This window comes from Anas platyrhynchos, chromosome 2 (assembly GCF_047663525.1).
Source record: "Anas platyrhynchos isolate ZD024472 breed Pekin duck chromosome 2, IASCAAS_PekinDuck_T2T, whole genome shotgun sequence".
Taxonomy (NCBI): Eukaryota; Metazoa; Chordata; class Aves; order Anseriformes; family Anatidae; genus Anas; species Anas platyrhynchos.
Genome location: NC_092588.1, coordinates 32,261,463 through 32,284,198, shown reverse-complemented (window position 1 = coordinate 32,284,198; position 22,736 = coordinate 32,261,463). Strand labels below are relative to the sequence as shown.

The 22,736-nt window shown below is 35.4% G+C and overlaps 1 protein-coding gene across 3 annotated transcripts in view; it reads left to right on the top strand.

Moving 5' to 3' along the window:
- HNF4G (hepatocyte nuclear factor 4 gamma) overlaps positions 1-22,467 on the top strand; it is a 66,493-nt gene extending 44,026 nt beyond the window's left edge. For all 3 annotated transcript variants that reach the window (XM_072034512.1, XM_027452366.3, XM_005023688.6), the window contains 9 exons: positions 1,533-1,701; positions 3,604-3,698; positions 7,374-7,480; positions 10,336-10,491; positions 12,898-12,985; positions 15,031-15,183; positions 15,339-15,575; positions 18,967-19,089; positions 19,480-22,467. In XM_072034512.1, the coding sequence (XP_071890613.1) occupies positions 1,556-1,701; positions 3,604-3,698; positions 7,374-7,480; positions 10,336-10,491; positions 12,898-12,985; positions 15,031-15,183; positions 15,339-15,575; positions 18,967-19,089; positions 19,480-19,598 (1,224 nt within the window). In that variant the 5' untranslated portion in view covers positions 1,533-1,555 and the 3' untranslated portion in view covers positions 19,599-22,467. The remainder of the gene's footprint in view (positions 1-1,532; positions 1,702-3,603; positions 3,699-7,373; positions 7,481-10,335; positions 10,492-12,897; positions 12,986-15,030; positions 15,184-15,338; positions 15,576-18,966; positions 19,090-19,479) is intronic.
- Positions 22,468-22,736: the final 269 nt, after the last annotated feature.

The window sequence follows — 22,736 nt, the reverse complement described above, 5'->3', positions numbered from 1 at the left end:
TGTGCTTTATGTTAGAATTTATCAAAAAGATTGACTTCGAGTTACAGTGCTAGTCTGGAACAGAATGTCTCTTCTGAACTTTCATATGTGTATTTTTGAAACTTCATTAATTAGAACTATTCAGAGAATGTTAGCTGTCCACATTCAGACAGATTATGCAGTTCTGTTGAAATCTGAGAACTTTACAAAATCAGGTCAATTTCACAGATAATTTCAGAATAATAACAAGGAAAACAAGTATCTCCATCTCTCTCTTTATGTGTCTATATACAAACATAAAAGAGATACAATTTTATTCTTTATAAACATATGCATATACTATATGTACTATATATACTATATATATAAGAGCTTACAAAGAAGACTTTTATATTTCTCCAGCTAAATTATTCTGTAAACCATTCTAAAAATAGTTTTCCAGTCATAACAAACCCAATTTTAAAATAATAAGTTCTTCATATAACTGAATTGTTAACTTTCTTATTTTTATATGAGCATTTTATAATTTTCATCAAACACATCTCTGTAAAACAGGAAAAGTTGGTGCTTCTTCTCTCTTTGTCTAAAAAAATCGATTTAAATTTTAAGATCCTTGGAACATAAGCAAAATTATATTATATGTTTGCATAATACATTTCAGATGGATCCACTATGACATGACAAATTATATTTATCAATATCAATAGTTTTACTTTTCAATCTGACCATTCTTCATGAACTGAGGTACTTGAGTTTTTAATGCAGGCTTGAATATCTAAGTAATGTGAAACTCTTTCCTCTCTGACTGAATAACTACAAATGTTTAAGACATACTGCAAACTGTTTTCATAAGACTAGAAACATACTCAGAAAATGTCTGTTAAACCTTGTGACTCAAAAGAGAATAAATATGACTATTCTGTTTTAAGGTAAATTTCTTCAGTATTGTTTACCACATTCAGTGACTAAATGTTAATCATATGTAGATAATCTCTCATGGAACTGTAAAGTCTACACAAGTCTTCCTTTGGGAAATTTCTTCAAGGAAGTTAAACCAAGTCATCTTAGCATTCGTTTTATTATTTATTATGCAAATATATATATATATATATTTTATATGTCATGAATGCAATTGTTTCTTTATATGTTAGGAGCTGGCAATAATTTGTGACTACAAAGACAATATATATCTTTGCCAGCTCAGTGGGCAACACTAGTCAATGTCAAAGTTACTCATCATGTTAGTTAGAACATATATGTAATTATACTTCCAAAGTTATACTTTAATTTTTAACCCCTTTCAATTGGATAGAGTTTGGAATAAAATTATTTCTGTTGTGAGTTTCATAAATTCTGCTAATCTGACTATCAATTTGGAAGTATTAATCAGAATGACAACCAGATATAGTCATACACACTGTGGTAAATAAATAGCAAGTGTCAATTAAAAGAGAAAAGACCTGAAAACCCCTCAATTTAAGTATAAATTGGTCATGGAGTCGTTGTTGAAAGTCTTGTCTGTAACTACATATGTTGTTCTTGCCTCTCCTCAGATAGTTCAGGTGAAGCAGTCAACATGAATACTGTTGACAGTGGAGTCAGCAGTCTCTGTGCAATATGTGGAGACCGAGCAACCGGAAAACATTATGGTGCTTCCAGTTGTGATGGATGCAAGGGATTCTTCAGACGAAGTATACGGAAAAATCATGTTTATACATGCAGGTATTAAAGAAGTTCCTCTAGATGCACCAAATTAATGAATGTACCAAAAATTACTTTCAGACTTTTTCAGAACTTTCAGAATTTGTAAGGGGTATTTCAGCTTTATCTGAAGGGAATTCTAAACAACATTTTAATGGAGTATGTAAGTGATGGTATGTTCTCAAAATTTGGAAAAAAAAAACACCTTCCACTCAAGACTACTGAATTGGACTATCTATAAATGGCTTCTCTGAGGTGAAATTTCTGTAACACCGTACATGCTTTTATTATTATTATTATTATTATTATTATTATTATTATTATTATTATTATTATTATTATTATTATTATTTGTGAATGTAACATGTAGAATTTTATTTATTTATTTTTGCTATGAATTATATTCTTTTTGTCTCTACTAGAAAAAAATTGTCATTGTATTACTAAAGACTAAAGAGCTTACTTTTTTTATGGTTATAAAAGGCACCACAGAATCACAGAATAGTTAAGGTTGGAAGGTTGACCTCTGGATGACCTCTGGAGGCCATCTGGTCCAACCCCCCAGGGACACCTAGAGGAGGTTGCCCTGAACCATGTCCAGAAAGGGATCTCCTGAAAAAAAAAAAAAAAAAGAAGAAAACAATATATTTTCTTGTCTCTTCACTGGTAATGTGGAAAGTGTGATTCTTAACTGTTTTTTTTTTTTTTTTTTTTTCTTTCAAAATTGTTCCTTAGAAGGCAGTTTCTGAATAGAATTTATGAGTCTTCTGAAGACAGTTCAAGCACATCTACACATCTTTCCACTTTGGTGACACACTGCTCCTTTTAGTGACAATTCCCCTCTCCACTCCCCTCCCCCCTGTCAGTATGAATGGCAATCTCCTAATATTTGGATGCTTAGCTGCCCAAATTGTCATATTGAAGGTATGTGTACCATATTTGAGGAATTGCTCTGTGCGTGCACAAGTCTGTAATATACCAGTTTTAAGTCATGCACAGGAGTACTCTGTGAGTTTTGACACATCAGTAGCAGAAAACTTATTTATAGCCTTGTTGCTGGAAATGTTTGCTCAGCTCTTCCTTGAACACTGAGCTTTCTTATAAGGAAGTATCTGCCTTATAGGTAGATTATGTTGATATGTCATAGACATGCTTCCAAAGTGGTGTGACATGGTGTGACAATAACTGACTCCAAGCAGAGCTCTGGAAAACATACATCTATTTATATATTTATCTGTGATTTATCTAATACATGCACAACAAAAAGGCAAAAACAAATGGAGAAGAGAGGATGTCTCATATCCATTCTCTGTAAGTACATCTATCTGTAAGGGTGAATGAGAAAGCTAGGTAAGCTTACTTGTAGTGCTCTGTGCATTTCCTCATGTCTTTATTTTATTGTGGTATTCATTTTTTTTCTCTCGCATTTCCTGTTTAAGTTGTCATCTGTAATGACACAACTTGTTCATTAGTATTTCCTGGAAAAAGTAAACTCTGCCAGACAAAGGTACCAGTGTACAATGGGCTCCTCCATGCTTGTAACAGTTGACATTTACATCAATTGTCCCATCTTTTTCCTATTAGTAGGTTTTCTACCCTTCCTCCCCCACTCACCACCTTTCTGTATAGGCAGTTGCTGGCTTAGTTTACAAGTAAACTGAGGTGTAAATAATGCACATAACTCCAAATTTTTCTACACTTGTCCATTCCAATAAACACTTTATACACACACACATGCCTACAAAATAAGGAGGTATACAATGCCTCTCAAGACTGGCTAATGGAAAAAAAATGCATATAAAAAGTGATTATAGACATTATTCTGTCAGGACAGATTACTTAGTTTTCATAGTCAAGGTGGTGCTTTGTTAATGCTCTGTATATTTACCTTATTTTTTTTCTTTTTTTTTTCGTCTCTGATAGATTCAATCGACAATGTGTTGTTGACAAGGACAAGAGGAATCAATGCAGATATTGTCGTTTAAAAAAATGTTTTCGAGCAGGAATGAAAAAAGAAGGTAATATAGTCATTTACTATTTGATATACCAAGAGAAATAATCTGAATGTGTTTTAAAATTTAATCAAAATTAAAAAACATAACAGCAGAATAATTCAATAGAAAAGTCTGCTCTAGTGCCTGAATGATGGAGAATTGCTTTTATACTGAGGTGACATATGCATCATCTAATTTTCAGGTGGGTAAGAAGTTTTAACACTTTGGGCATTAGAAAACATTATAGGTTTAAAGTAAATCTGAAACTGTTTAATGCATGAATCTTGGCACTAAAATTTATTAATTTCTAAACATTGAGCTGTATGCCTGGAAAAGTTCAAAGCATGAGATTTTAGTTCAAATTTTTATTTTTTTTAACCAAATTTGAATAATAAAATCCACATCTAGGATTTTGTTTCTACATTACTGAAGTTACAGTGCCAATTTACTTGTTTTTCCCTTAATTTTTGATGTTTGAAACATTTAAACAAGAGGAAGCTTTGTTAAATTGAGAGAAAAAGTACTGATGAGATTAATAGAGGTAACTGTCAGTAGAGTGTCCATAATCAGAAAGACTTCTAACCTCACTGGGGTTCTCATTCACGTGTATGGGAAGATTTTTATTTAGGCATCTCCATGGCAGACATGAAGAAACATGGGTATCCCAGTGATCTTCTTGTGGAAGTGGAAGGATTAGATCACTACAAAGCAATAGCGAAAGAAAGGCAGTAAGAATATCAGAGAATTCTTGTACCAGGTTGTTGGGCCTGTTGCTTCACTGCCAGTTATAATGTAGAGGCAAAAGACATCCTAATCTGGTTCAAATAAGCAGTTAAAATGGTTCTTTCATCACAAAATTTATGTTTGCTGTGATACTCTTTGCAACCTGTTTTATTTGTAACATGGTATGTCCACTTGAAGGCCAGTCTGCAATGTGAGCACATGGCTCTCCTGTACTGTAACTAGTCTATATTAGCTTTAGTTTAGACACGGCTTTCCTAATATGAGGCTTTTTTTTTTTTTTTTTTTTTTTTTTTTTTTTTTTTTGTGTGCGTGTGTGTGTGTGTGTGTATTTTTACCGTAGTATTTCTTTGCTAGTGATCAGGTTGTGGTATGAGATAAAAAGAATTTTTTCCTTGCAAACACATGGGAATATTCTAAATAGAACAGTGCTGTGAATGTATGAAATGGGTTTGCTAATTTCTGTGGAGCACAGTTTAATCTTCTGAAATTTTAATTAATAAAATTAGTAACGTTGGGTATATATCATCAATATAAAACAAAGAAAAGGGGAGACTTTCAACTCCATAGCAGCTGTAAAACTTCTGCAAAAAGCAGAACTTTACAGACATTCAAAAACTGAAATTAAAGAACAGTTTACCTCAGAAGGGACATCTGTAAGTCCAGGCCCCCATTTAAAGCGGGGCTAACTTCTAGCTTCTGTCAGGTTGCTAAGGACCCTGTCTGGCCAGGTTTAGACAGTCCCCGATAGTGGAGATTTCTTAGGCTCTCTCAGCAACTTCTCCCAGTGCTTGACCACCCTCATTATGAAGATTTTTCTTCCTCGTATCTAACTGGAATGTATTATATTGCAATTAGTGTAGTGTCCATCACCTTTTATCTTTTCACTGTGCATCTGAGAAGAATTTCTCTACAAAAATTAGAACCCCACCTCCACTTCCACCTTGGTCCTCTGCCATATAAACAAAGACACATTTCCCTGCTTCACCTTGGACAGCCTGTGGGTTACATCACCATAGCCCTCCACTGGACACCTCCCAGTTTTCCAGTGTCTCCCATATACTGGTGAGCCCAGTGCATGGTTTGCTGACACCACCACAAGACATGCTGCTGACTTATGTTTAGGAACTGAAAAGATATATCCTATTCAAAACTTTTAGTCTCATTTACATTGTTCTGCCTCTTCTGATCCCACTACCTGTAGAACTTTAATTTTTCCTTGTGTCTAAGCCATGTTTATTCAAGGCTTGAAATTTTTCAATTTACTAAAGTAATTGAAAAGACTAAACTGTAAATTTCACTACTCATATTCTATTTTAGACCTCTGTACACCATCAGGTTAAATCTTATACTGTAACTGTAATATAGTCTATATGATGTATTTTCAGCTTGTTTTCAGCAAATCTCTCTTTCAGTGTGAAAGTGAAAAAGGGCTTCAGCTGGCAGAGGCTATACAAGCCGTCTTTGAGCAAATATTCCCACTTACTATGCAGATGGAGTCTGAACAAAAGTTTTAGGAAGACAAACAATCCAGTCCATCAGAAATTATACATACACAAGAGCAAATAGAATCATTTACCTATGTAAATCAGTGTTCTGCTAGTGACTTTCACTAGTGATCGTCAGAATAACGTACTATTTTTCTAATACCAATCATTGCTGACCTTATTTTGACCTTATTTTAAGCACTTAAGCTGCAGAGATCCAAAGTGAATGTTTATTCTCCATTCTTGTAAAAAATGCTATTTGCGTTTTTTTGTTTCATGTCTGCACAAACATTTAGCACTTTGTGTTTATCACTGTGCAACATTTCTTATTGTGACCTTAATAAAAGGCCCATCATTGAATGTCCTTGGCAAAAAGTTACTACACCTCAGGAATAAACTGTGTGAATTGTTCAGATAAACCCTGAAAACTATTCGGTGTATGGAATTTTTATTTATTTATTTTCTTTTTTATTGAAGCCTTTGGTACTACTTCTAAATTCTGTAATGTAGATTGTTTCCCACAAAACAGCAAACATATCTTTGGAAATAAAGCTACTGCTCTTAAAAGATGATGAGATCCCTTGTGCAATGAAAAGATTTTGATCAGCATCATTCTTTTTTTGTTGTTGTTATTGTTTTTCTTCTTTTTTTTTTTTTTCCTTCTTGGCCTAATCTTGGGCATGGTCTGGGGTTTAGAAAAATTGGGAGTTTTATTTTCTCTTCTTCCTTGAATTCAAAAGTAAGCCTTGTTGCTTCATGAGCCTTCTGTGTACTAATTAAGGATTTCTTATCCAAAGTGCTTTTAACTGGCTTTTTTTTTAAGACACCATGAGACAGAACTTACTTTCCTGGAAGTTTTTTCTTGCTTTTTAAAATACATTATATATATTTTTGTACTTAGCTAATGTTCTGTAAACTGGCTAAGAATTCATTTTCACTGAGGAACGTGAGATTTAAACCCTTAAATTACATTACTAGAGGATTTAGCCATTCATTCTGTTTCAGGATTTTTCACAGAAATCCAAGAGTAGGACTTTCATATTTCCTCTCACTCAGACATTTTGTCAGTGGTGGTGTCTCTTGACCTATTCAGCAGTACCAAGTGTCAATTTCTACCATTGTCATAAAGCCTCATTTACTGAAGTGGGTAAAATAAAAAAAATGACAGAATATGTTCTAAAAGAAGAAATATATATATATATATTTAACTTTAATAATGACAGTCACAAAAGTGCTAGCAATTCAGTATCTAGATGCAAGTAGTTATATTTAGTTTTACAGGCAAACATCATTATATGAATACGGACCATGAACAGGTATTGTCATCTTTCCTCATTACACAGAACTAAAAGCAGAAAGTATTTTTTGAGTGTCGTATCTTTTGTTTCTTATGCTTATCTAGTAAACCTCTGAAATGATATTGTGTGGTAATGTCTACAAGTTAATAAATGAGACAATTATTTTCTTCCAGCGGTACAAAACGAACGGGACAGAATAAGTACAAGAAGAAACAATTTTGATGGCTGCAACATTCCATCTATTAGCACACTGTCACAAGCTGAGACACTCTCCCGTCAGGTACTGAGATCCACCGTAAAAATATTTCCTGATTTTAAGAACATTTATGCAATAGTTAAATACTTTCAGTTTCTCATTGTATTAAATGAAGATTATATTTTCTCCTACTTGCAAAATGCACCCAGCTTTGACTTCCTAATGAAAGAATCAGCAGTAGAATACCTTCTTAAAGCAAAGTCAATAAAAAATTCTACTTTGTCCAGGACAATATGTCCTAGGCACCTTTCTTAATAAAGCTTTATGGTTCTTACTGCTTTTAAATCAGTTGCTGTCTCAGACAGCTTGTGGCATCTATCTATCCTTGAGACTGGCTTTCTCATGAAAAATTAGGGAAAAAATTGTCCAAAGCCATTAGGTTTCAAAGGGGTGTGAACACTCATTTCCTTAGGTTCTTTTGAAAATCCCATTTTTAATATCCTTAGACATTATAAATGCAGCAAACAAAAGTGTTCCAACTGTAGTCTATTCATATCTCACTTTTAAATTTTCTTTGTCTCATCTGAATTTAATTTTCCTTTTTTTTTTTCTTTTTTTTTCTTTTTTTTCATGTTCAATCAATTACTGACTGTAACAGTCTCCAGTCCTTTTCTGCAACTCAGATAAATCACGGTCATTGATTCTGCATTCTTGCACCTCTTACTAACTTACTTAGAATTTAACTGCCACCTTTATGATTTCATGATGAATGATTTATACATCCCCAAATGTTTTGTAATCTCATCCTTTATCAGCATCTCTCTTACGGTGAAACTGTCTGTAAAGAATTGATGCAGGAATTACTGGGTGATAGTCTTTGGCACATATTGCATGTCTTGGCAGACTAGATGAACATAATGTACCTTCCTACTTTTCATACTATACAGTATAAAAAATATACCTATTTTTACCTCCTTGGTAATTCTTTGAACTTGCTTATTGTGCTTTGTGTGTGTGTTACTCCCTTAATCGTTTCCAACTGACACCTGCAGTCCAGCAATAAGAGCTATCTTAAACAGAATCATGTCCTGAGTCTTTTCTGCCACAAACTTCTTTTCAGCTGTTAGCTACTTGTCCTAAAACATCATCTTGTGCATACATATGAATGTATTATACTTATTACTTGTTATGTTGTAGTGGAATAGAATTTCTCCCAATAAGCCAAGCACATATGAAGATATATATAAAAGTCACCTCAAAGACCAAGAGGTGACATTAACATGACGGAAAAGTGATATCCTTCAAGTCTTTTTTTTTTTTTCTCCTCAATCAAACGGGCCTGTAAGATAAATTCAGTCCTGAGAAGAGACTTAGAAATGGAGGTAGTGTCACAAATAATTGGCTCAGTCCTTCAGCTTTGAAAATGAGGAAGAAGATACCATTCTTCCATTTTATTTTAATTTTCATATTAAAATGGGGAAAATAAATTGTCTTGTCCCCTAATATGCTTCATGAGGGCAAATTGTCCAAGTAAAATGTTTTTTTCTCACAGTTACAGGAGAAGCTTTCTGGATCATGTAATTGTGAAAGGGACATGGTAGATTCTCATATCAGTAAAGATATGAGTCACTGACACTTCTCAGATCGTGGGGATATAGTGTCATATTGTCATGTTCATCAAGTTGATGACTCCCATGTTGAACCCCAGAAATGAGGGGCAGGTCAAAGTAATGAAGAAATAGAAAAAGGAAAGTTTACAGCTTCATGTCCTTGTAAAGAGATGCAAACCTAAGAGTTCATTATGAATCCCCAACAGAAGTTCACAAAGTGATTTCAGAACACGGCCCATATTTTTTCCTAGAAGGTGTAATTTATGAAGTTTGATTAAATTTAATCACTTTGATTAAAGATGGAGAGTGTATCAGGTTCATGAGTTGATAAGTCTAATGATTTAAACTGCCTGTTCTTTCCCCTCTTTGGTGGTCCTTCCCACCAACTGGTTGGTGGATGTCTTTTTTACTATGTCTTTTTCTTGTAGATCAGAGAGTATCCTGCTATCAAAACATTTTATTATTATTATTATTATTATTTTTTCTGTGTAGGTATTTTTGAATCATGATCAAGACTCCTCTTTTCTGGAAAAAAATATGAAATGTTGAGTTTCTTTATTCTCTTACTGTACTGTGGGTTTTCTAGATTGAATGACTCTGGTAGTTCTTACTTGAATGCTATTCAGTATTTTCAACTTTGTTTTTGTAGAACAGATACCAGAAATGGATTCATGATTACAGCAGGGATTTCACAAATGGTCTGCCTACAAAGAGACAATGTCTCTAATGTTTTTCCTACATGATAGCCTTTGAATTATGTCTGAGGATTTTTTCACCTGCCTGGCTGCTGTATTCCCCTGAGAAGTAATGTTCAGATGGTTAACAGCCATTACTGTCTAAGCTGTTTTCAAGGTTTTAGGCTAGTGAATTATGTAGGAAGTGTTGAGCTTTAGTTCAGAAGTGCAACTCCCTTTGACCCACCAAGTAAAATGGGATTTTACCATGGATCCCAACGGGGGATTTAACATGGATCTGCAAAAGAGGGGAATATGGTAGGAGTCAACGCAAATAGTATCCAGCATCCTCAAATTTGTAGCTATGTAAAAATAAAACAATCTTTTCTTATCTTGGGACTGGGGTGGGGGCAGCAGCTATAATCAAATCACCGGATTTCCCAAGGATGCTTTCCTAAGTTAAATAGAAGGTGAAACTCAGATTCAGAGGTCTCATACAGAATAAGGAGCAACAACAAAACAAAGCTACAACAACAACAACAACCAACTTTTTTCTTTTCTTTTTTTTTTTTTTTTTTTACTATGCTGTTAAGCTGTCATATAAATTCAATTATACGAAGTTCAATATTATTATTTTTTCTTTCAATATGTTCAGATCTCAATCTCCAGTCCTGGTGCAAGCACTGACATAAATGCTAAGAAAATTGCTGGTATTAGTGATGTCTGTGAATCTATGAAGCAACAACTTTTGGTCCTGGTAGAATGGGCTAAATATATTCCAGGCTTCTGTGAATTACCGTTGGATGACCAGGTACAAGAGGAAACCAAAGAGACAACTTTAATTACTGTTGTGTCTTTTCTGTGATTTTTAAATTTTATGAGTAAACGGTCTTGGTTTTTTTTGTTTGTTTGTTTGTTTTGTTTTGTTTTGTTTTGTTTTGTTTTTCTGATCAAATAGAGTTGGGTATTAGATTTCCACCCCCCCCCCTTTATTTTTTAAATTTTATAACATTACCACCACAAAAATAGAGGAAATTTATATGACTTCAGCCTTTTAAATCAAGAAATCAAGTCTTCAGCAAACCAATACATCCGTCAGTATTTTGTGCTTTCTGCATTGTTTTGCAAGGAGATACCAAGCTGAATGTAAAAATGAAAAAAAAAAATCTTGTAAAAAAAGAACTTTTTTTTTTTCTGATCTTGCAAAATGTTTATTTTGTGTCCATCTTTTTTTATAATATGGTTTAAGACATCCTGCTATTTAATATGAAGCATGTTTACCTTAGAAAAAAAAAAAAAGTCATCAGAATCTCGAGTAATTGCCAAACACGTATTGATGTCATTCTATAGCAAGTAATCTTTCATATGATATAATGTACTCGAATTATATTGTATATAACAAGAGTGTGGGGAAAAAATCATGAGACCTTGATGGGTTCTTTAGGGTTTTTATGTGACAGAGGTCTGACCTATCATCACATCTGTAATACACCTAATGTTTAGTGGTTTTCAGAGTCAGCCATGCTGGCACACTTAGAACTGTCTTCATGTAGGCAGTCCTTTCACTGGCCGCCTGGGTAGTAGGTGAATTCATGGCTCAGGATCTCCTGATTCCAATCCACTGACATTTGATTCTACTTGAAAATGCCTCTGGGAAGTGTCATTAAGAAATTCTTTTTGCCTCTTCAGTCTTTCAGTTTTTAATAAAGTCCCATGAAGAAGGTTAGCTCATCCTTGGGTTTGAAACTCAAACTGAGCTCATTTGATGGTATACTCTTTCCCAGGTATATGGAGTTGTTTCAGGCAACAGAAGATTCCCTCCAAAGTAGGCTCTTGATGCTTTAGTAAACCCACATTATATATGTGTGCACATGCTCAAAGTACTGAAATAAGTTAAAAATCTGTTCATGTAAAAGAGGGAGAAAAATAATGTTAGATCTTTAAATACAATGGTTCCATAAGGGCAACAAAAGCAAGCAATAAGTATTGCTGCTTTTAACTTGTTTAGATGGCATGAAACAATATGGAAAGGATCAAGCATCATTAAAAAGTTATTGGCTTTCTTAAAAAGAAAAAAATATATTGCTTGGAAAGATAAGAGATAACTTAAGACTGAAAACACCCTTGCACTGCTCAAAGAGTATGTCTGGGAAATATTCCTGAACTTTAAGTACCTTAGAAAAACAATGACGAAGGTATTGGGAGTTAAAACAAATGGCACATTTTCATTTGTGATAACCTCTTTCTATCAGGCATTGTGCATTTACTTATCAAGTAAATTATCAAATTTATGTATATATATATATAAATCAAGTTTATTATATATATATAATTTATCAAGTATTTAGAAAAAAAAAAAAAACAACAAATCAAGTAGTTTGGGAGAAATGATTCTTGATCTTGGAGTCAAACCATGGATCATGTCAATGTGGATAAGTTAACTCTACTGAGAATCTGTCAAGTCTTAACACATTAAGTATTTCTAGGTGCTGTGTTCCTTTATGTTACCCATAAAGTATTGACTTGGGTTCATAAGAAAAGACTTGCATGCAAAGACAGAAATTCTGTGAGGAAATGGAAGTCAGTGCTTCGAGCAAACATTAAAAAGGAGAGTAAATATGTGACAAAGAGTAAAGTAATGATCACATTTTGAACTGCCTTCCTGATATGAATCAGGTTTCTTTGTTATTGACTGTAGCAGATATTTTAGCATATCTGGCTGCGTTGGGAAAAAAAGCTCTTTTAAGTAACATAAATTTTTGGTTCAATGTGATAAAAATGAAAGAGTGATACTGCAAAATTTACCACCTTAGTTCATTCCAACCCACTGGAGTCTTTAGTACCAATTTACAATTCCAGAGCAAAATTTGATAATAAAATAAACAGTAGGAAATGCAAGTACAGTATTTATTGAGAAGTATTCTTCGGAGCTGTAAGTTTAAAATCTAGACCAATGGTTAGAAGTGACAAAGTATTACAAGTTAATTACAGTGTGTTATTAATTCAGTGCTACAAAATGGAAGGTCTTTTCATTTAGTTTACATTGTATCTTGGAATCTTAACAGTACCTATAGCTGAATGTACCTCTGGTAATATGCATCCTCATTTCTTTTCCCCTCTTTAGAAGTTTTGCTTTATTTCCTAACGAATCTGCTGGTTTTTGTTTGTTTACTTGTTTTTGTTTGTTTTTGTTTTGTTTTGTTTTGTTTTGTTTAAGGTTGCCCTGTTAAGAGCACATGCTGGGGAACACCTGTTGCTTGGAGCGGCAAAACGGTCTATGGGGTATAAGGACATTTTACTTTTAGGTAAATATTGATTTTATTTCAATTAATAACAATGATGTTATAGTACACTAGCAACCATGTAATCACTTGAGTGGAACAACTGTTCTGGCACAATTAAAGCTATACATTCTGTGAATGCTAAACAGCTATTAAAGACAGAATATCACATGTCCTGTTTTAGCAAAAGCAGGACATTTTTTGTGTGAATTAACATGGATAAAGATCAGATATGAGAAACAATTCAGAGTTCCTAGCAAATTGTTTCCTTATACTAGCAATATTTCTGGCATCTTTGTTCCATTAAAAATAAGCAAAACAAACAAAAAAACAAAACAAAACAACAACAAAAACACATAATAAACCATTTAAGAGAGGAGTCTCTTAAAGACAGGAGTCATTTCAGTTTTCATGAAAACTGTTTATCTGGCACTTTCCTGAGAACTCTTTAGACAGAGATCTTACAGGCTTTTCTAGCCTGTAAGATCTTTCATGCAACTATTTTTCCCAAGAGGTCTTTCACTGCTGCCTTGACAGTCATCACATGTTCACCACCTAAAGAGCAATCCTTTTGTCCCCTGTTGTGTGGGAGACAGGTACATCCATGGCATGTTAAGGAGTGTCGCATGTGTAACAAATCATGAGACAAACTTATTGATGGTCACTGTAAATGACACCTTTTCTGAGTTATATAAAGAGACCATGTATAAAGGGGCATTGTCACATGGTGGAAGTATGTCTTCTGTTCATTCACACAACAGAGAAGCATAGTCATATGATGAGATGTGTGCATAATGACCTGGATTATGACATACTCTGCCAGTCTCAAGTGCACCCTGCCAAAATGGTCTTGCTGAATATGTGCAGTACTTTGGCTGTTTTGTGAGAAAGCATGTAGGTCTTCTTGGAATGTTGATGTGTGTCAAGATTATGAAGAATATGGACTTATCAGTGTCGTAGTACAAGAAAGTTTTCTGCTACTTGCTCTCTTTGGGACTGCCTTTTCATAGCTCTAAATCAGCTTGAATTTACTTTCACACATACCATAACATTAAAGCAACAGAAAGATATTAGTAGAGATTGCTCTGGAGATGTTACTGGCACCAGTGATATTTTCAAATTAGAAACTATACAAATGACTTCCTTGATGTAGCTTCTTTCTCTAGCTGTCAGTTTTACTGACAAAATTAATGAAATAAAAATGAGATATATACATTTTCGTTAGGATTAGTAAGTAATAAGGACAAATAATGAGAAAATAAACAGAAAATTATAATCAGCATCACCAGAATCAGCATATATACAAAAAGAAGAAACAATTTGAAGCTGTAAGGCGTATTTCCAATGCCTAGAAGTAGATGCCTATATAGTTTATGAGTCATTTTGGCATACATCTCTTGTGATATAATCATCCGTTTTTCTTTCAAAAACTGCTTTGTGGCTTCTGGAAGCTCTATGTTTTACCCACTGTTCTCATTACTTATGTTAGACGATTTCTGTACAAAAGTTGAATGAAGATACCAAAAATGGTCACTTACCCAATATCAACATTTAAAATGATAAGAGCAGAGAAAATTGGTTCTTTACTGAAAATTTTCTGATGCTTCTACATTTTAGTAGGAATAACAGGATCATCTGTTGGATAAAGAAGCATTCCTTCTGTGAAAGAAGTTTTCTTTGTCCATGGACAAATCCTGATCATTTAGCTTGGGATATGTTATTGTAATGGAGGAGGAAGAATTTTTAGATTGATTTACATTGCATTTATCTTTCATACAAAGGCCTACTTCCTCCACGTTCATGCATTCAAATGTCCATCTTAGTCCTGTAGACTAAACAGTAACTACACGTTGCCATATTCGTCCACACAGCTTATTGACTAGGTGAGAGCTGTAATTATTTGCAAAATAACAGTTTTGTATGATATAACAGAGAGCTATTGAATAAAAAACAAACAAAAAACAATTTGATAAAGCAAAATGAAGAACACTTTTGAAAATGTTCCTCATATATTATGTTACATCTAAATCTTTATATCAATCAACATGTTGGTATTCTTTCTCTCCAAGGTAACAATTACATAATCCATCGCAACAGTACTGAAGTAGAGATCAGTCGAGTGGCAAATCGGATTCTAGATGAACTAGTTCGACCCTTCCAGGAAATTCAAATAGATGACAATGAATATGCTTGCTTGAAAGCAATTGTATTTTTTGACCCAGGTACATATTTGAAAATATTTCAGAATTATTGCCAATTATTAATTTTGTTAAGATTATATTGAAAATAATCTTTGTTCATGTAGCAAGTGCTCATTTTTTGTTGTTGTTGTTGTTTGTTTGTTTGTTTGTTTGTTTGTTTTGTTTGTTTTTTTCAGATGCAAAGGGCTTGAGTAATCCAGTAAAGATTAAGAACATGCGGTTCCAAGTCCAAATAAGTTTAGAGGATTATATCAATGACCGTCAATATGACTCCCGAGGAAGATTTGGAGAACTTCTGCTTCTCCTGCCTACACTCCAGAGCATCACTTGGCAAATGATTGAGCAAATACAGTTGGTTAAACTATTTGGAATGGTTAAAATTGACAGTTTACTTCAGGAAATGTTACTGGGAGGTAAGATAATAACCTCTCAAATTTACCATGTTTTATTCTGTTGAGTTTAGCATACAGGGATGTTGAGAGAATCATGATGTAAGCAAGCACAGTGAGTACTGTGAGTACTGTGACAATGACTGAGCTTTGGGTCATATAACTGTTGGCTAAAGTCTTGGCTGCTCATGTTGTTCCCTCAGTCCTACAACTTGATTTTACTGTATTTTTCTCAGTCATTGCTGGATATCTAAACATAGAATTTACACTCACAGAATATTTGAGGTTGGAAGGGACTTCTGGAGATCATCTAGTCCAACATCCCAGTCTCAGGCAGGGTCCCCTAGAGCACATTACACAGAATCATGTCCAGGAAGGTTTTGAATATCTCCTGAAAAGGTATCACCCATCCCCTTCAACCTCTGTGGGCAACCTGTTCCAGTGCTCACTCATCCTCACCGTGAAGACATTTTTCCTCATATTCAGATGGAACTTCCTGTGATTCAGTTTGTGCCCATTGCTTCTCATTCTATCATTGGGCACCACCAAAGAGACCGGACCCATCATCTTGACACCCTCTTAAGATATTTATATAGATTGATAAAATCCCCTCTCTGCCTTCTATTCTCCAAGCTAAATAGGCCCAGCTTCCTCAGCCTTTCCTCATAAGAACGATGCTCCAGTCCCCTAATCATATTTGTAGCTCTCTGTTGGACTCTCTCCAGGAGCTCCATAACTCTCTTGTACTAGGGAGCTCAGAACTGGATACAGTACTCTAGATGTGGTTTCACCAAGGCTGAGTAGAATGAGAAGGTTACTTCTCTCAACCTGCTGGCAACTCTTCCTAATGCACCCCAGGATACCACTGGCCTTCTTGGCCAAAAAAAAGCACACCACATGGTTAGCTTGTCTGCCAGGACTCCTGGGCTCTTCTCCGCATAGCTGCTTTCCAGCAACTTGTACTAGTGTCTGGAGTTGTCCTTCCCCAGGTGCCAGACTTTGCACTTTTCCTTGCTGAATTTCATGAGGTTCTTGTCAGTCCACCTCTCCAGTGTGTCCAGCTCTCTCTGAGTGGTAGCTTAGCCCTCTGATGAATCAGCCACTCCTCCCAGTTTTGTAGCACTAGCAAACATGTTGAGGATACACTGACTCTATCCGTTCATTCACATCATTGATAAATAAGTTGAACAAGAGTGGAACCAGTACTGACTCCTGTGAGACACCGTTAGCTACAGGTCTCCAACTAGATTCAGCACCACTGATCACAGCCCTCCGAGCTCTGCCATCCATCTCCATGTTCTCAGTCCTCCACGCTGGCTCCTTTTCGGTCCCATGTTTCCTGAGCTTGCCTGTGAGGATGTTGTGGGAGATAGTACCAAAAGCCTTGCTGAAGTCAAGGTAGACAACATCCACTGGTCTCCCCTCATCTACCCAATCAGTCATTCCATCATAGAAGTCTATCAGGTAAGTTATGCATGATTTCCCCTTGGTGAATCCATGCTGACTACTCCTGATCAGCTTCTTTTCCTCCACATACTTAGAAATGACATCCTGGATGAACTGTTCCATCACCTTTCCAGGGATGGAGCTGAGGCTGACTGGCCTGTAGTTTTGTGGGTCCTCCTTCTTGCCCTTTTTGAAGACTGGGGTGACATGGGCTTTCTTCCAGTCCTCAAGCACCTCCCCTGTTCTCCATGACTTTTCAAAGATGATGGAGAGTGGCTTAGCAATAACATCCAGCAGCTCCAACTGGGCCCATGGATTAGTGGTTATAAGGTTAGTTTAAATGACCTTTAACCTGATCCTCTTCAACCAATGGAAAGTCATTCTTTCTCTAGACTTTTTCTTTGTCTGCAGGGCCTGGGATTCCTGAGGGCTGGCCTTAGCAGTAAAGTCTGAAGGAAAGAAAGCATTCAGTAATTCTTCCTTCTCTGTATCCTTTGTCACAAGGACACCCACCCCATTCAGCAGCAGACCCACATTTTCCCTAGTCTTCCTCTCTGATGTAGTTGAAGAAGCCCTTCATGTTGTCCTTGATATCCCTTGCACATGGATCCTAGCCTTCCTTGTTGCATCCCTGCATATTCTGACAACGTTCTGATATTTCTCCCATGTGGCTTATTGCTTTTTCCACATTCCATATATCTCCTTCTTCTATTTGAGTTCTTCCAGGGGCTCCTTGCTTATCCATGCAGGTCTCCTAACAAAGACGCTCTCCTCTCCTCTGACAGATGAATCTCATAGCAGGCCAGGTTTCTCAAGGTGAATCTCATGGTCTGAGTAGCCAAACCCCTGTCTGTGACACCAGCCGTGTTACTGTTTGTTGATTGATTGTTTGTTTGTTTGTTGTTTGACGAAGCTGGTGAGGGGCCTGGAGAGCAAGTCCTATGAGGAGCGGCTGAAGGAGCTGGGCTTGTTCAGCCTAGAGAAGAGGAGGCTCAGGGGTGACCTTATTGCTCTGTATAAGTACATTAAAGGAGGCTGTAGAGAGGTGGGGGTTGGCCTGTTCTCCCATGTGCCTGGTGACAGGACGAGGGGGAATGGGCTAAAGTTACGCCAGGGGAGTTTTAGGTTAGATGTTAGGAAGAATTTCTTTACTGAAAGGGTTGTGAGGCACTGGAACGGGCTGCCCAGGGAGGTGGTGGAGTCACCATCCCTGGAAGTCTTCAAAAGACGTTTAGATGTAGAGCTTAGGGATATGGTTTAGTGGGGACTGTTAGTGTTAGGTTAGAGGTTGGACTCGATGATCTTGAGGTCTCTTCCAACCTAGAAATTCTGTGATTCTGTGATTCTGTGATTCGACAGATTTGATTGGCCCTTTCAAATCTCTTTCCTTTGGCTGTAAAAACTACTTGCTTTTGAGTCCCTTACTGCCACTCCCAGGGCTCTGTAACCTTTCTTGATATTCCTTTGACTGCTCCTATTACTCCTATCACTGGTGCCCACATGAAACAAAAACAGTGGATAATAGTCAGTGGACTGAACTAGGCTTGATAGTGTCCTGATAACTTAATTTCCTGATACAAATGCCCAGTAAGCATCACACCCCTCTAGAGAATGCTTCAGGTCGGCTATACATGCTTTTGTACCTCTCAAAAGAGAAGTGCCTACTACTGTCACCTGTTGCTTTTACTTAGTTGCGCTGGTTGTTATACTGGGAGCAGATTCCTTAGGTAGATTGCAGAACCCTTACAAATATTTAAATAAATCCACTGTTACTGCAGTCAAAACTGTGCAAATAAACATAGTGCTTAATGTGGTTCAAGTCTGGTTAAATTGTTTAATGAATACCCAGAAGCAATTATTCAAATTGCCAATCAAAATATTTGCTCTACAGAAATGTAATTATTGCAATATAAATTGCTGGCAACAACATGTTCTTTTGAATTACTATGTGCTCATGTTATTTTTGCAGGTACTTCTAATGATGCCAGTCATCTGCACCATCCAGTACATCCTCATTTAGCCCAAGATCCAATAACTGGCCAAACTATCCTCATAAGTTCAATGTCTACTCCTGTACATGCAGAACAGATTTGTAAGTAATTGCAAGTTAGCCTTCTAACATAACATTTCAAAGCTAGAGTTTAAAATATTAATTATATTGGTGACCTGTCAGTGCTCATAGAGTTATTTCATCATCATTCCTAGATTAAAGTAATTGTACATTAAAAACAGGTACTTATAAACAATGTTATATAAGAGACTTTGACTTGAATTTAATCTAATTTTAACAATTCAGCACCATTCTGATATATCATTGGTTTCACATGAACAATTTTTAATAAGTTGAGAAATTCTGATAATGTCCTATTTACTGAGCATGCTAAATGCAGAAGAACATCCATTTGGGGCAGTAGTATGTATATATGTATGCAGAATAGGCAAGAATATAAAAATACACAATTCTTTATGAATTCTTTTCCAGCAACTCCAGAAACTCCATTACCTTCCCCTCCTCAAGGCTCTGGACAAGAATACAAAATGTCTACAAACCAGGCTTCAGTAATTGCACAGCAGTCTATTTTGAAACAAAAAACATTGTGATAATGTTTCTCTCTTTGTCTTGCTCTTCATACCTTCCTTCTTTATCCCAGTCTTTCCCTTCTTCCCCCTTCCCTCCTTTCCTTCTTTCTTCTATTTTATGCACTAAATAAATTGATAGGACACTTGCACATTAAAAATCTCAGGATGATAAAGGAGATTATTTCCTCAGCAGCCACTACTGTGGGTATTTCTTAAAACCCTTCATGATTTAGAAAGTAATACACGCTGTTCTAACTGACATGTGCAGCTGTAACTGTGGCTACTGAAGTGTGAAAAATGTGTATAAAGGTTGATACTATCTTCTGATCTTTTAACTGCACAGATTTTTTTTTTATCTTTTTTATTAATTTCCTGTTGTAGTTGTTGTCTTAATATTATTGTTTTAGATGTGTATATAACTTTTTTTTTTTTTTTTGTGACTGAACTGGTTAGTGCTCATTTAGCTGTGAATTGTAGACTTGAAAAAATGGATTAATCAAACCAAAGACAAGATTCCATAAATAATAAGGCAGTAGGCTATCAAACAAAGCACATGTATTAAATAAAAAGGAGAAAATACTGAATAGATAGAAATATACACCCCCCCCCCCTTTTTTTTTTAATATCCTAATTTGAAAGAAGCATCTCTTTCAAGTAAAATTCCCACAAAAGATTTGAATTCTCCCTGCTTACCTATTTGTATGAATCAGAGAATCTGCCACATGCAAAGACATTTGGGGACTTTTAAAAATCTGCATACACAGTAATGTCTATATTACTCAACTGGACAGTGCCTAGGCATGGGTGCAGACACCAGAATGCTAGCATTTATATTTCTAAAACGTTAGAAGGGGACTCATAATGTTTTGTTGTCAGGACTAACTATTGGTCTCCCAAACAATTTCTGGGCACGCTTTGGGAATTAGGCCAGTCTTTTCACTAGGCACTTTGAATATGGCCAACTTTCTTTACAGAGTATAACTATAGGAACGTGGCCAGACCACACCACTTGACCTCAGGGCTGGAGTATATAGACTTTGTACTGTTTAATTTAATAGTGTAAATGTAGCCATTGTGTTTATTTACCTAACTGGCTGGTGAATGTGTGTTTCAGCAATCACTTTAAACTTTACCTACAGAATAGTTGTAGTTTTGTAGTAGCTCTCTGTCTAGAGAGAGATGGCTTACTAACCCAAGCAACAGACATGTCTGAGTTCACCTTCAGATGTTCCTATTTTGAGCCATGGTATTTCAAACCATGAAAATAGCCAGCACATCAAATAGTCGCTCTGTGGATTTCAAACTCTTAGAGTCTTCAAAAGCTTGGGACGAATTGACTTACTGTGAAGAGCCCCCTTTACCATCTTCTTCCTTTACAATTTGGAAGGTTCTAGCATTGACTAAAGTTTTGGGTCTGGAGTCTATATTAACCCATCTGGATATGGATGCACTGTTGATTTGCACAAAGGACACCTTGTGCAAATCTTTCAGTAACAGTGTGTGAAAATGATCTTGTTATGATATACAGTGATTATGCTGTTCATACAGTACTGGTGTCATAAGAAAATTGCCACTTCACACATTTTATTTATTCCAAACAGCAATGTTTTTCCTTTAGTACTTTAGACTTTTTATTCCCAGAAGCTGTAAAGGAAAGAAACAGAAAAGAGAGAATAAAATTTTGCAGTTTGCTGAATTATTACAAAAAGAAAACACAGGCAAGTCAGAAATTCTTCAAGGTGAGATGTTGATCATCCTGAATCAGACACCTGCCTTAATCACAACATCCAAAGGTGGCATAAAGGCATTGAACCTCTCATTTTTAAAGTTACTTAAACAAATGGGTACTATTCTTCAGATACTATTTTGCAAGCAGGAAATAAATACACAGTAAATGCTGAGCTGACCTAACTGTTCAAAAGATTTTTAATGAAAATACATCTACCACCAGGTAGATGCTGTTTTTCCTTATGTTATTTTGAAGTAGTTGCATTTGTACTTAAGTCTGCACACAGTAGCTTTTGAAGTTTACTTTGCTTTTTAGAGAGTGTTTTTCTTTTTGCTGGTTACCATTTATTTTTTCTCAATTCATTGCTTTTTTGCAAGACCCTTTTAGTATGAGTTTTTATGACAAAAAAAAAAAAAAAAAAAAAAAAAAAAAGTACCAAAGTTTTCCCATTAACTTTAGAGGGATCAGGACTGTACTATTTCTCCAAGCAGTTCATTATCACTTTGTGCAGAAACAGATAAAGCATGCATGAGAGACACCCAGAAGTTGACTGTCTGGGGTCACTTTTATATACCTGTCATAGAAAGACGGTGAGTATTTGTCTCTAGCTGGATCTGCATGACTTCACTGGATCAGATTAATTAAGCCCATTTCATGAACATGGCAGCATTGGTCTGACTAAAAACATTTAAGTGGAAATAAAAAGTAGTCCACAAGTTGTGCCTTATATGCACATAATAGTTGAATGTGCTTAGTTTTCACACTGTAGTTTAGGTATCAAATGTACAATAAAATGTCCTCTCACACTGCCAAAATGTACTAGATGAAAAATATACTTTAGTATTTTATCTTGCTAAAAGGTGTTATCTATTTTGTATGATATATTACATTTTTGAATAAGAAGAACACCACTGTAATTTATTGGGAAAAGCTGATTTATTTTATAAACGTAACATTATTTTTGTAAACTTAATTATGAAAAATCAAAAATGATTAGCTTTGTTAAATATTAAATTATAATAAGATGTAACTTTATATGGTTGAACTCTGATACTAAGTTTTTGTGTTGAACATTTGAAATTGAAATGGTTGTTGGAAATATTTCAAATGGACTGTTTTTCATCAAAACTCAATAAAGAAAAATGAATGATCCAAATTACACATTTGCCTTTTGGTATTTTTTTTTTTACTATTTACATAAACAATTATGATGCTTTATAATGCTTATCTTTTGAATAAGTATAAAACCATACATGCTTTCATCTCTACAGTATTCACAGAATCACAAAATGGTTGGGATTGGAAGAGATCTATGGAGGTCATCTAGTCCAACCCAGCTCAACCAGGATATTGAAATCATATGAAAGAATATGATGGCAACATTTTAGTTAATTCTACTGTAACATGACAAAGTAATACATAGCTATGGT